The sequence below is a fragment of the Engystomops pustulosus genome, chromosome 1, assembly GCF_040894005.1.
Source record: "Engystomops pustulosus chromosome 1, aEngPut4.maternal, whole genome shotgun sequence".
Classification (NCBI taxonomy): domain Eukaryota; kingdom Metazoa; phylum Chordata; class Amphibia; order Anura; family Leptodactylidae; genus Engystomops; species Engystomops pustulosus.
In genome coordinates this window covers 194,362,600-194,377,139 of record NC_092411.1, presented here as the reverse complement: position 1 = coordinate 194,377,139, position 14,540 = coordinate 194,362,600, and the positions used below count along the sequence as shown (strand labels likewise).

The 14,540-nt window shown below is 41.4% G+C and overlaps 1 protein-coding gene across 1 annotated transcript in view; it reads left to right on the top strand.

Annotated features, from left to right (window-relative positions):
* The first annotated feature begins 3,810 nt into the window (after positions 1 to 3,810).
* BTC (betacellulin) overlaps positions 3,811 to 14,540 on the top strand; it is a 37,215-nt gene continuing 26,485 nt past the window's right edge. Inside the window, exon 1 of the mRNA XM_072117149.1 lies at positions 3,811 to 4,047. Within this exon, the coding sequence (XP_071973250.1) occupies positions 3,948 to 4,047 (100 nt within the window). The 5' untranslated portion in view covers positions 3,811 to 3,947. The remainder of the gene's footprint in view (positions 4,048 to 14,540) is intronic.

Here is a 14,540-nt window from a genome sequence, read left to right as displayed (position 1 = left end):
TCAAGCTCTACATGGGCCCTGTAGGGATTTCTAAAAACAGTTTTGTACCATTGATACATTAAATGTGGCCCTAATAGAAGGCATAGTCCTATATGTGATTACATGTTGATGTTATAACAATTTATCAGGGAAGGTATAAAACCCTTAAAGACATGATGAGACTTTGCTTGTTCAGCACTGCTATCAAGCCGGCTGCGCAAGGAAAGTCTCATTGTGTGCAGAAGATTTACAGACTGCCGGTTGACATCACTGGAGGAAAGATACCGGGGAGAGACATGGCTACACAGGGGGCGTAAATAAATTATGACCTTTGGGGCCAGGAGGCACTCAGGTGAAGTTAGCCTCAAGTAAATTAGCATATTGAATATAAGCAGGGTTAGATTATAGGCAGGGTTTCCAGGGAGCCATCTAGCTCCCAAAAGGGCCCCCACCAGATGGTGATTTGTGCCTACATAAATTGTTCTCCCTCTGCCATGGATAAATATGCACCGGTACAGTTTGTTGTGAGATGACAATCTCAATGTCAATCTCTGGGAGCAATACGCTGTGGCAGTGCTGCAGTGCAGCGCTCGCAGTCAAGGACAGTCAGCTCGTAATCTGGTATACATCGGTGGTGCCATGCTGTACCGCTGGCCTGCGCATATCTCTCCCTCCCTGACAGTCAAGTCAGTCCATTTTCTGTGGCAATCCATTGCGTGCACGTACGTATGCATGCACGACTCGAAGACGGGTCAAGGCATGCCCATGCAACGGAGCCTTCCAAGTTTATTTTGCATGCTACACACTTTTTAGGATTGACACCACCTGGGCCTGGACTGATTGTGAGTATACCTGACTACCAATGCTACTGAATCATAGCATGTTGCAGTTTATGTGATTGTTTCTGACCTTTGTATTTTCATGCCCCATTATCTAGCCAGTTTTTCGAATGGCTGTATGCAGATGTATTACTGGGGGGACGCGAGGTGGCTGTGTGTAGGTGTATTACTGTGGTGAGTCGGCTGTATATAGATGTATTACTGGGGGTGAGGTGGCTGTATATAGATGTAATACTGAGGGGTTGGTGGCTGTATATAGATGTAATGCTGGGGCTTGGTGGCTGTATGTAGATAAACTGCTGGAGGGTTGGTGGCTGTATGTAGATGGATTACAGGGGTTATGGTGTCTGTATGTAAATGTTTTATTGGGGATGAGGCGGCTGTATATAGATGTATTACTGGTGGTTGGTGGCTGTATATAGATGTATTACTGGGGGGTGATGCGGTAGTATATAGATGTATTACTGGGGGTTGGCGACTGTGTGTAGATATATTTCCGGGGGTTTAGGGGGCTGTATTTAGATATATTACTGGGGGTGAGGTGGCTGTATGTAAATGTATTACTGGGGGAGAAGCGGCTATATGTAGATGTTTTACTGGGGGGTGAGGTAGCTGTATGTAGATGTTTTACTGGGGGTTTGGCGGCCGTATATAGATGCATTACTGGGGGGTTGACGGGTGTATGCATTACGGGGGTTTTAGAAAAAAATATTAATTCTGTAAGTTTTTAAAAAAAAAAAAAAATTTCACTTTGATTAATTCATTTTTTCCCTTTATTTAGAGACCCCGTAGGGTACTTAGAAATATGAATTCTGATCAATACTAATATAAACTGTATTTTTTTATCCATCCAACAAGACAAATGCTCTACTGTAGAGTATTGCACTGCGTGACTGTGAACTTGAGTGAGCCTCCTTTGAAGGGCCTGTTTAAACAGTGACATTGTGGACCAGTTAAAGACGCCTGGGTTGGCCATCCCAAATCTTAGTTCCTTAGAACAGACTATGACCCTGGCAGTTAAAATTTACTGCAGGCTTAGGGAAAGACACACAACTAGAATAGACTCTGACTATTCTTCTATTCTCTATCTCCTGCAAAATCTATCCCACCTCTTACTATCTCTGAACCAGAACTGATGCAGTTCTATGGGACTATGGATGTTAAGCCCAGGAGAGAACATCAAGAATTCCCTGTGTCTGTACTGCAGTAAACCTGGGGAACTGCCCCACCAGACCCAGATCATCATCATAAAAGCTCCAAAGCCTGAGTAGTAGTTGGGGAAACCATGACCCACACTGTCCAGAGGGGACACATATGCACTTCTAATCCTCCTATAGGGGCAGACTTCTCCTTTGTGGAAAAGAAGAATACTGCTCTCGGATCCTATATTGATCATAACCTTGTCTCTACGAATAAGGATGTCCCCACTGTATTACCAGTGTGTAATCGGCCAGCTCCACTTGTGGTCCAGGGTGAACTGAAATTCGCAATGGAACACATTCTGAATTCAGGGCATTAAGGGAAATCTATCATAAAAATCACGCACAATAAACCAGAGGCTCTGGGGGATATTTATCAGGACCTCTGCGCACCACCAGTGGTGCAGAGGCCCTGAAATAATCGCAAATGCTAGCTTATTGCTAGCTTTTGCGATTATTTTCCCCAATCCGCCACCTTCACGCCAGTGGGGCGTGAAGGGGCGTGAAGGGGGGGGGCGCGGCCGGCCGAGCGGGGGGCGCGGCCGGACGGGAGTGGGCCGGCGTGGGGCGTTATTGTCCGCGCCTGCGCACTCGCTGCTGCCGGCGACTTTGCCACTGCTGCCTCTTCATGTATCGGGCTGCGAATTTGAAGCGGCGGGGCGATCATACGCTGGCGCTCGTATGGTAAATATCCCCCTCTGAGTCATAGATCCAGGCACTGTGAATGTGGTGATCTTATATTTATTATCCATGGCCTCCTTCCTTCTAAATTAACTTTTCAAAAAATTCCTATGAGTCTGAAGGGCTCCTGGGGGTGTTTCCAGAGCCCCTTCATGCTACAGATTTACAGGCTGTCTCACACTGCTACAATGGGGCAAATTTACTTACCCGGTCCTGTCGCGATCCCAGATCTGGACGGTCTGACGAAGATGACGCCCGATTTCCTGCATCCGTCGTTTCCCTGTCGAGGTCCGACAGCGCTTGTAAGTCTGTGTCTTGTGACACAATTTCCAATGTCCGTCAGATCGTCTGTCAGCCCGCCGTCGATTTGTGTCGCATGAAAAAAAGCCGATGCGCCAGAATCTGATCGCGTGCACCAAAATCCTGTTAAATGCGGCACAATTTGGAAATCGACGAGAAGCCCGACGTAATGCACACCGCGGACCCTTAGTAAATGAGCCCCAATGTCTCACCCTTCCCCTCCGCTCCCTAAGATATGGATAAAGAATAATAAAGGGGCTCATATGCTGTCCCTGACTCCCCGCACAGGGTCCCTCAATTGTCAGTGTCTACCGCTGGTTTATGTACATAACCGAAGCTAAAAAAAAAACTATGAAAAACTGATATATTTCTAAGTTTCCTAGAAGCTTGGAAATCAATAAATTTCCAGAGCTAAAAATAAACCGCTTTATGCGTATATTGACCAAACAATACAAAAGTTATGACTATTGTAATGTAGCATGAAATAACTAACCGTCCAAAAGCTGTAGAAAATACATAAAACTAGACTAGTTTGGTATGGTTGTAAAGCCTCAGGTAGAATAAAGGTAACATTTCATGTTGTTCCTATTTTAATCTATCCTGCATTCCAATATGCAGCCTTTCATACAGCGACCCTGACAGGATAATAAAAGGTGCTCCTGAAAGGGTTAAGGTATAACCGCATTGCACCTGTTGACTTGCTGGGACTTGTTGTACACCTGCAGGTACCTGAGGGGCATTAGAGTACCATGTGCTGCGCGGGCTGAGCACAGTATGAACAGGTAGTGGGCCCCCGGTCACAGAGCACAGCTCTGAGGGCGGCCGGGGCTGTGATTTGGGCAATGCTGGGCAGGGCTATTGGAAGTGAGACAAGGGAGGGGCATGTCGCCGGGGTAGACGGAGCTCAGCAGGTCACCTCCATATCTGCTCCTATCTGTCACCAGGCTGTATGACACGAGCAGAGCCGCTGCCGGGCGCTCACCCCTCATGTGCCAGGCGGGACACATTGATGGACACCTCCCTGCTGCTGCTACTGCCTCTTGTACTCGGTAAGTGCACCCCACAGCTAGAGGACTGGAGGGGTATATGTACCTACACTATACAGCTGGCTCTATATATACTGGAGAGAGCTGACACTGCTATGCATGTCACCTATGGAGCCACAGCTGGCACAACTTTCTATCTATATCTATCTATCTATCTATCTATCCACATATCTATCTCATGTGTATCTATTTATCTATCTATCTATCCATATATTTACCTTGTATCTATCCACATATGTATCTCATCTATCCATATATTTACCTTGTATCTATCCACATGTCTATCTCATATCTATCTATCTATCTATCTATCTATCTATCTATCTATCTATCTATCTATCTATCATCTATCTATCTACCTATCTATCTGTCTAATATCTATCCACATATGTATCTCATCTATCCATATATTTACCTTCTATCTAACGTCTATCTGTCTATCCATCCATCCATCCATCCACAAATCTATACATCTATCTATCCACATATTTACCTTCTATCTATCCACATTTCTATCTCATGTCTGTCCTATCTATCTATCTATCTATCTATCTATCTATCTATCTATCTATTTATCTTCTTTCTATATATCCAAATGTATATCTCATGTCTATCTATCCACCTATATATCTTGTATCTATCTATATATTTAGTGAGGATATATATTTGAAGGATATATATTTAGTAAGTTATATATCTTATATATAAATCAAATCTTTTTTTTCTGTCAATCAATCAGATATTTATCTAATATCTACATATCGATCTCTTATTTATCTTTTATTTATCTCATATCTCTCTATATATATCACAAACTTCTATTTATCTCTCATCTCATATCTATCTCTCCATGTCATATATCATCAATCTTTTCCTTATGATGCACACTTAGTATTATTATTCCAGGGTGCAACTTTAGGGAAATTATACCATACAGTAGATGAGAACAGAGCTTCACAGATATAAACTAGATTACACTGGATTGATAGATGTATTGATAATACCAAAGAGTAATAGATAGATATCAGATATATAATAGATGTAAATATATTAATAAATAGATAGAACTGTGTGCTGCTCCTCCAGTAGTGACACATATCTTTTGGGTGACTTATATACAGTATTTAAGTGTCAGCCTATCCAATTCATTTAAAGTCAGTAGAAAAATAGATATGAGAGATAACAGTTACTGTAACTAGAAGACAGCTAGATAGATGTGAAGATAGATTCACCTGATTATTCTGGAGTGTTACCTGAATAACATTTTATCCAACAAGATTGTGGTTCTAGTATTGCACCCATGTGTCTTATTTTGGATTTTTGCCCATGCTGCTATACATAGAGGTAGATGGAAAAAGAGAATGTGCTTTTCCTAAGAACAACATGGCTTTGTTATATGTTGTGTTGTATTACACCAAAACCATGCCAAAACCATGAATAGTGAAGAAAGGTTTTACTGCTTCAGTCAGTAATCATTTTCTAGTGGTGAGCGCTCTTCACCCATCTCCTCTCCATAGGAAGTCAGGCGGCTGATACTGTAAAACGCCTGCTCAGTCATGATGTGGGGAGATACTGTGTGCTCACTGCATGGTCAGTGGGTGCCATAGACGTCTGTGGGGGCTGTGATACAGATGTAAATTATGCGCTTGTATCATGGGCCCTCATTCGGTCATGCACATGAGGCCTAAGAGTGTGTTCTTACCAGGAAGAGTGGCTCCCCTCCATCTCATTACAATAGTAATTATATAGCAGAGCCCTGTTATTTAAAGGAAACCCACCATGAGGAATCTAATATCAGAAATACTTGCTCCGTATGGTGAATATACCCGGTATACTGCATATGGGATTTAGCCAGGTTGGACTATAGATGTTGGGTTCTCTTATTGCATCAATTGTACCTGTTTATGTCTTTTAATATCTTTAATAAAGTATCATGTATTCATACATTTTTATATAAAGAACGGAGTAACTCCTTTATTCTTTGGTAGTGGTAATATCAGAAGTGGATCTGATGGTAGATTCCTCCTGCCTGCCTCTGCCCTAATCAGTAATTTAATAATTCTGGAAACTAAAAAAACTTATTAAAAAACCGCAGCGGCTGTGCAAGATAGAAGATCTTGCGCATGCGCGATATTTCCATGTAGCCGAATAACGTTAATTATTCAGTCTTTCTACCCGCCCTCCTTCAGGAGCCGAGACGTCACCAAGCTCTCGGCCCTTATCGCCAGCCGGCTGTGTCAGAGTTGGTGTCTGCACATGCGCAATAAGTTCCGAGAGCTCAGTGATGTCACGGCTCCCGGCGCGTAAACTAAGAGGGTGCTCTAAGAGACAGATTTAATGGGGGTTATTTATCATTAGGCGGCTCTTTGCGATAGTTCTATGTCTGTATTTCGAAGTTCCGATGCTTTTCAGATTTATTAAAGTGAAGTTGGCCCTTGCACTAGCAGTGCTTGTATGTTTAAGGCACGATTTCAAAATGGCGAGAAAAGGCTTTGCTACTTTTTTTTTGGGTTATTTATGACTTATTCTTAGGTCCGTCTGCGGTGATCATGATGGGGTACTACAGCTTAGCACCCGTACTCTTCATTCTTCTAGTGCTCTAGTGCCCTGCATTTCCTTTGCCCAGTTTACCATATTTCAATAGATTGCCTGTAACTAATATCATTATTTTGTTGTAAGGATTGCTGAATTACTTTACTATTGTATGTTTAGTGTTATTCTTTTTATGGAGACGTAATGCTCAGTATTATAGTCAGTTATCTCATGGCTTTGATAGTATTGTACAGTTGTTTGAAATACGTTTGAAGTTTCCTCTCCTGAAAGTTCTCATCTTGTGGTTTTGTATTGTGTGCTCTTAGATGCAGTGGAGCATTAAAATGAAGCCACAACTGAAGCCTGTTCCTGAATCCTGCTATGGTTCATCAGTTTGTTAATGAGTAGGATATAGGGCATAGTGTAGAGCTTACTGTAGTTACTATATGACTTAGCAGAACCCGGTTACAACTTAGCTAAAGGGACATTGACCGATTTGTACACCATTTAAGGGCTTTTCTCTGCACTTTTACTAGTACTGAGAACAACTTGATTGGACATTTTAAAATCCAGCAAGCTTTGCTCTTATCTTCCCTGATATCTGCTGTTTGGATGAGTGAGTATATCACCAATATCCACCAATCTTGGTTGGACAAAATGACCATCTTCTAGGGATTAAAATGATGAGTGGTCCTCTGTAATGCCATGATAAAAAGTATACTGGTATATGTTGCATACAAATAATTTCCTAAATTCCTAAACACTAACCATTTATTTAAGAGGGGTAAATGATTATGTCAAATACAGTAGCAAAATATGTAATTTCCTCCAAGATGTTTAAAAATGTGTGTTCATTATATATTATGTGTTTTAGCACGTTTTCATTTTTCCCAATAAAGTTGCCTGGTTTTGCAGTAAATTCATTTGGTTTGTTGAAAAGGTGACATGGCTCAATATTGTGTATATATATATATATATATATATACATATATATATATATATATACATACATATATACATATTGACAAAGTAAGCCAACTTATTGATGGTGTAAAATTTTAGTTCTAGTTTACACTGTATAGAAATTAGCAAAGCACTGCAGTCGGTAAGTCAAACTTCTTACTCCAACCCCTTAGTTTCCCTAACTATGACTCCAAGCCCTGTATTTTAAGTCACCCTAGCAGTTTTAAGATAAGTACACATATTCCTTACCACTGTCCTTTTCCTCTGATCTTTAATGAAAGAGATTCACTACTGAGTATGTACATAAAGTACCGTACATATACATGTATCTCAACTAAAAACCTCAATCAGGGGTGCGCAAAACCATAGCTGACAGACCACATGTGGCCTGCCACGCTTCGTTGGAGTTGCACCATACTGACAGGCAGAGTCCAATGAGTGCTGTAATAAATGATGGAAGCATTCATTGCTGCAGGAGGCTAGGTAGCGATGAGTGGACTTAGGACATCCTCACTACTCTGGGGTCCTCATATGCCGCTTTGTTCTGTGTCCCGACTCCTAACGGTGGTTGTATACTCTGCCGCCAAGACAGCGAAGAGCGGCCCCAGGAGTGGTAAGTACTTGTCAGCTATACTATACCATGCCAGGGTGCTCTCCTGCTCCTGAAGCAGTTTTGCATGGGACACTGAGCAACACATGGATGAGTGAAGAAGCTGTTGAGTTGTTCTAGGAGAAAAAAGAGGAACCAGTAAAACAGTGTATTTATTTTTATTTGTCTGCTCTGGGGGCTGCATTATTCGTTGTTGACTGCTCTGCTGGTCTCTCCATATTATAGTTGTGTGCACTGGGGTCTCCACTAGTATGGTCCGCTCTGAATTCAGTATTTTCAGTATATGGGTTGGTATTTATTGCTGTACTGTGGTTGTTGGTGCCTCAAGGGTGCTGTGACCTTTAAAGGAAACCTACCACTTGAAGTGGCAGGTTTCCGATGGCAATACCGGGCACCAGCTCAGGGTGAGCTGGTGCCGGAGCTTATTTTAGTTAGTGTTTTAAACCGCGGTATCGCGGTTTAAAACACTTTTTAAACTTTATAGCCGGCGCAGGCAGGTACGCGCTCGGCGCTTACCGTGCACACGGCTACATAGGAAGTGAATGAGAGCCGCGCGCATGGTAAGCGCCGAGCGCGTACCTGCCTGCGCCGGCTATAAAGTTTAAAAAGTGTTTTAAACCGCGATACCGCGGTTTAAAACACTAACTAAAATAAGCTCCGGCACCAGCCCGGTATTGCCATCGGAAACCTGCTACTTCAAGTGGTAGGTTTCCTTTAAAGTTTCAGCAGTATGATAATGTGGCCTTCAGACCAATAAAGCCTAAATCCTCAGATCAGGAATACAACAGATATTTAAAAGACATTATATAATGTTTTTATCAAAAATATTCAGCACATGTATTGATCACACTGTACTGTATCATTTAATTATATATTTGTTGAGTTGGTCCATTTTATCATCACTCCGACTCCACCAAAATAGTCGCTGACTACATGACTCTGATTCAAAAACCCTGGAAAATAGACTTCTTTAGTAAATCTTAAGTTAGAGTTAGCAATTATGGCATCATGACTCTTTTTTTCATTGAATGTGTTAAATAAAAGCTCCAGAAAATATTGGTACTTCATGATGCACATGAGCACAGAAACTGAATTTGTGCAATTGATGATTGTGCTGACAGCGAGGTTAAGTTTATAATTCCATCTATAACAGCCCACAACAGCAAAACTGCTGATGTCCGCTGTTTGACCCTTTAGGTGTCTTGGTTAGCATTACTGCGGCATCTAAAGGGCATTACATAACTATGGGTCTCCATTGATTTGTTCATTGGCACCCAAACAGTGAGATTAGAGTGTGCCCATAGGTTTCTGGTAACCAAGCCTTAAAAATCCTTTGGTCTGCTATAGGCATCTGCCCATATACCAGCATGGCTTTGGGGTCAGAGTAATGAAGTCGGGGACGTTATAAAATTAACACAAACATATAATATTATTATTATATTAATTATAAAAACTTCAAAATTTGCTTTAAATGTGTGTTCTGTTTCTGATCTAAGCAATTAGGCCAGGAGTGAGCAACATTTATTGTTTAAATGCCCACATTGTCACACTGCTTAACTTTAACCAGTATCCTAGATGCACCAACAACCACAGTACATCACAAAATGCCAACCCAAAAATTATAAATTTCACAGTAAAGCAATACATAGCTCCCCCAGAAACCAAATACTGCATTTAGAGCAGTCAATAATAGTGCAAACCCCAGAGCAGATAATAATAGTACTGAAGACCACATAGCAAGCTTAAAATACTGAGCATAAAACTACTGATACTGAAGACCCCTAGAGCACATAATACTGGAGACCCACAGACTAGACTAACAATACTGGAAACCCCCAGAACAAAATCTGATACTAAAGACCCTTGTAGCAATCAATGATACTGGAAACACCATATAAGATATTTTGGAAACTCCTACAGCATAAAACTAAAAATATTGGAGTAATGGAATCATCTCCTTTCCTGGGTCTTCTTTTCCTCCCTGCACCACACAGTACATTAAAGTTGAAAAGTACCAACCACAAAAGTACCTGTAGGCGCTCCGCTCTGCTCGATGCATGCAACCAGAGTTAGGACACAGAGCGAAGCAGCATCAGAGGACCTAGGAGAAGTGAGAACTCACCACTACCCAGCCTCCTGCACCAATGAACACTTCCATTATTTATGTTACATAAGTTATGGAAGTGCTCATTGGACTGTTAGTAGGTTACAGACAGCAACTCATGACTTTACAGGCATGTGACCTGTCGGCACAGCTATTGCACCCCTGATCCCCCTTTTAGTTGAAGTAACAGTGTGCTGCAATTTATGTACATGCTCAGTGGTGAAGCTCCTCTGCTATAGATTAGAGGAATAAGGCAGTGGGAAGGAATGAATCAATTTATATCAAGCACTGCTAGAGGGACCAGGAAAATAGGACTGCATTTTGGTGGAGCTGGAGTCTGAGTTGATGATTGCAGAATTAAGGTCTAAGTCAAAGGTTTAGCTTACGTACTCCACAGCCCTGTTTGCCAAAAAACATTAAGTTCCCAAAAATAAATGTAAAAAATATTTTTTGTGGTTAAAAATATTGGATTACTTAAAAATATATAGTATAGTATAGTAAAAGATATATACAAAGATAAAGAAAAGATATATGGATAATAATGTGAAATTTTCATTATTTTAAGTTGAAAGAAAATACTATGGGTAGGATCTGTTAAGTCCCTTCAGTCAAAGCAGACACTTCCTAAATAAGTTCTTTTTCATGTCTTTGGTCACTGGAGAATGACAAGGTCTATTATTAGGCAGTGTGAGAGCTAGGGTAGGGCCCAGGTATGCTGAGGAATGCACCTGCCTCTCCTGTGGTTACAGCAACAGTCTACTTTTCAGTCCCAGATTTAGTTTGCCTGTGTAATTTTAGACTAGCATTCTTCCTATAAAGTGTGTTTGTTTACCTACCCTGCTACTCCTTATTACATCCAAACCTAGATTTCTGGAGCGTGGGAATGTTGTCTTAAAGCAGGTTACAGTTTTCATTAGAATACCATTAATATGTATGTTTTTTACAGTCACATGTGGAGTCTATGGTTACATAAGCTTATATATATATATTGACATGTAGGTGATAAAGTCAACAGGGCTGTACAATCTATTAGTCCTTGAGGCATTAAGCAGACTGGGTCCCTGTGTAAAATTTGTACAATATCCCTATCTAGAAGATGTCATTTATAGCACTGGTCTCACAGTCTGGTGTCCTGCTGTTCACTGGTGGGGACTTGGCTTATCTCAAACTGAGCGCTCTTTTTTAGGCAAACCCAGGGTTCAAGTCCCAGGGTCAACATCTGCAAAGAGTTTGTATGTTCTCTCCGTGTTTGCATGGGTTTCCTCTGGGTCCTCTCGTTTCCACCCACACTCCAAAACATACTGGTAGCTTGATTAGATTGTGAGTCCCATGGGGACAGGGGCCGATTTGGCAAGCTGTGTGTAGCGCTGCATAATCTGTGTGCGCTATATAAACAAAGAATTATTAAGAAAAACCATAGTGTCCCAGAATCACAGTAAACATTTTTTTTTCTCCTACATTTGTTAAAGAAGCTTTGCATAAATCAATTTTTTTCTTCACTTTCACTATTTTTCAGAAAAGGAGTGTGACTAGGTTAGGGAGATTGGGGTCATTGGCATGATTTACCAACTTTCACAGTGGAAAAAATGCTGCCCAGTTAGGGACGATCCTAACAGGTAAAATCAAATCCCCCCCCCCCATTAAAATTGATAGGAAAGGCCAACTGCCATGGGAACATCTACCGATTTGGCAAGCTCTGTGTAGCGCTGCATAATCTAGGTGAGCTATATAAATAAAGGAATTATTATCCTGACACTAAGGGTGTATGAAGGAAATTTTTCCAACATTATTGGGTTGACCCTCTGACAAAAATGAGAAAACGGTAACCCTAATAAAGATATATAGGGGCACATTTACTTACCCGTCCCGTCCCAATCCCCGAGGAGCATTGTCCGACAAAGATTTGGAGCTGCCGCGATTTATTAAGATCATGTGTCCAATTTCCTGCATGTGTCGCTTCCCCGCTCAGGTTTGCCGGAGTTCACCATCTTCTTCTCGGTGCATGTAAGTGCATGGCTTGCAACACAATTTTAAATGTTAAATCCCGCGCTTAGTCCGAAACAGTCGGGTTGTCTGGCGGCCATGCCCCCGATTTGTGTTGCATGAAAGTCGGCGCGATTGCGCCAAAATCCGTTTGGTGCGCCAAAAACCCCAGTTAAATGCGGCGCAAAACGGAAAAAGTAAGGAAACACGACGAAAATGCGGTCCGCGGACCCTTAGTAAATGTGCCCCATAAAGTCAGTAACATTGTTCTACCATAGGCAAGTCCAGGGCTATTATGCTAAATATTTGATTCAGACATTGGGTGTTGGCTTACAGTCTTGAAACGCTGCCAGATCTTCAAAAAAAAGTCTAATTTAGTGAGTGTGAAAACCAGAGTAACTAATCTGAAGACTTAAAGGGTGTATATACTGGCATCGTTTGGTGCAGTGTAACATAATGCCATTTTACAGTGCTTATTTGCCAGACTTTTATTTTTGGGTATGTTCAGAGGGAGCTGGTAAATTAAGGTAAAGTGATATATTTATTGAAACTAAATCTCAAATTGGAGGTCCACATACAGTATGCGACAACTACATCACCATAAACTTGCTGCTGTCACCTCACAAATTGCTTCTCATAACAAATTGCCTCACTCTCAGCACATAATCTAATCACTTTTTAATATTTTCCTAAATGATTTTAGTCTTTTTTTAATTATTCTGTATGGAGATCTTTAGAAGAGGTTTTATAGGTGCAGATGGTTTCTACGAGAGAGGCAGAGCATAGCATTCAGTGTGTGTGATCACATTTTCTATGCCCAATTTAGAAGGCCAAATGTTAGGAAAAAGATACATTTTTCTTTAGTTTTTTTCATACAAGTAAGTTTAACCTTATGTTAAAGGGGTTTTGACATCCCACTTATCTTCTATTAGGCCAAACTACAGATTGCCAAAATCAAGGTCCTTCCTTCTAAAGGGGCCATGGACATGCAGGTATTGTCACTATGATTAATTGTATGGGACTGACAAGGTTTAGGACAGTTGCTTTAATAAGATTTGAACAGAAAACTGGGAACAAAACTCCGGACAGATCTTAAAATGCTACTGTGAATGAGACTTAAAGGGAACCTGGCCCTACTTTTACATCAATAAACTACTAGCCTCCTCAGGTAGAGTATGGACTGTCTTTTCTAGAATTCCCTCTTTTATGTGAAATTTCATACTGTATGTTTACCTGAGTCAGGCTCAGAAACTGGTGTAGGAGTATCAATGTAGACGGCCATATCTTGGGTTCTACAACAGCCAGGACCACATCAGACTTGTGGTACCATGATGTACAGAACTATATATACGGGCAGATAAAGTCATAGGTAGGAATGCAAGCTACCACATTTTTGAATTCCCCCAATTTTCTTTAACTTCCTGTACCTCCAGTTGTGTAGCTCAAGGGCTACAATTCTGATGCAGTCTGAAAGAGAAAACTATTGTTGTAGCTGCTATAGAACCCCAGCTATAGGTGTCCAAATTCCACTCTGTTCCAGCCTCCAGCCTGTGAGACTCTCTGGAAAATGATGATAGTTTTCAGCTCAGTTTCACATGGCCTTTAAGGAGACTTTTTATTATAGATAACAGGAGAGATTTCACATAGAAGAGGGAATTCAAGGAACAGTGGGGCACATTTACTTACCCTGTCCTTTTCGCGATCCCCGATCCGCCGGTCCGCCGGAGTTCACCTTCTTCTTCCCGGTGTATGTGAGTGCATATCTTGCGCCACAATTTGCAATGTTAAATTCCCCGCGTTGTTCGAATCCGTCAGATTGTCCGACGGCCCGCCCCCTGATTTGTGTCACGTGAAAGCCGGCGCCGATGCGCCAAAAACCCCTGTTAAATGCGGCGCAACACGGAAAACGTCAGGAAACCTGACGAAGCCCCAATATGTCATCATCTACCACATGGTGCTATTCTGGTTTGTATTTCCCATCAATATTTTTAAGCCAAAATCCCAATGAGACAAATCTTCTAATTTAGCAATATAAATTATACCGGCGTTGCATAAGCATTGATAAGAATGAGCTGACAGAACAGGAGTTCCATTAGCAGAAACAAAGTGAGCTGCTAGAATGATGTTATGACTCCATGGTGAGATACTTGTGTACATTTGGCTTCATGTAGCAAGAGCTACTGTGTTCTTTGTTGTATTCCAGACCACATAAAAGAATTTTCCATATTTATGACACTGATTGCTTTCTGCTCTGTAAACACAATGGAAGATTCGGTAAGGAACCTGGATAAACATACTGTATGC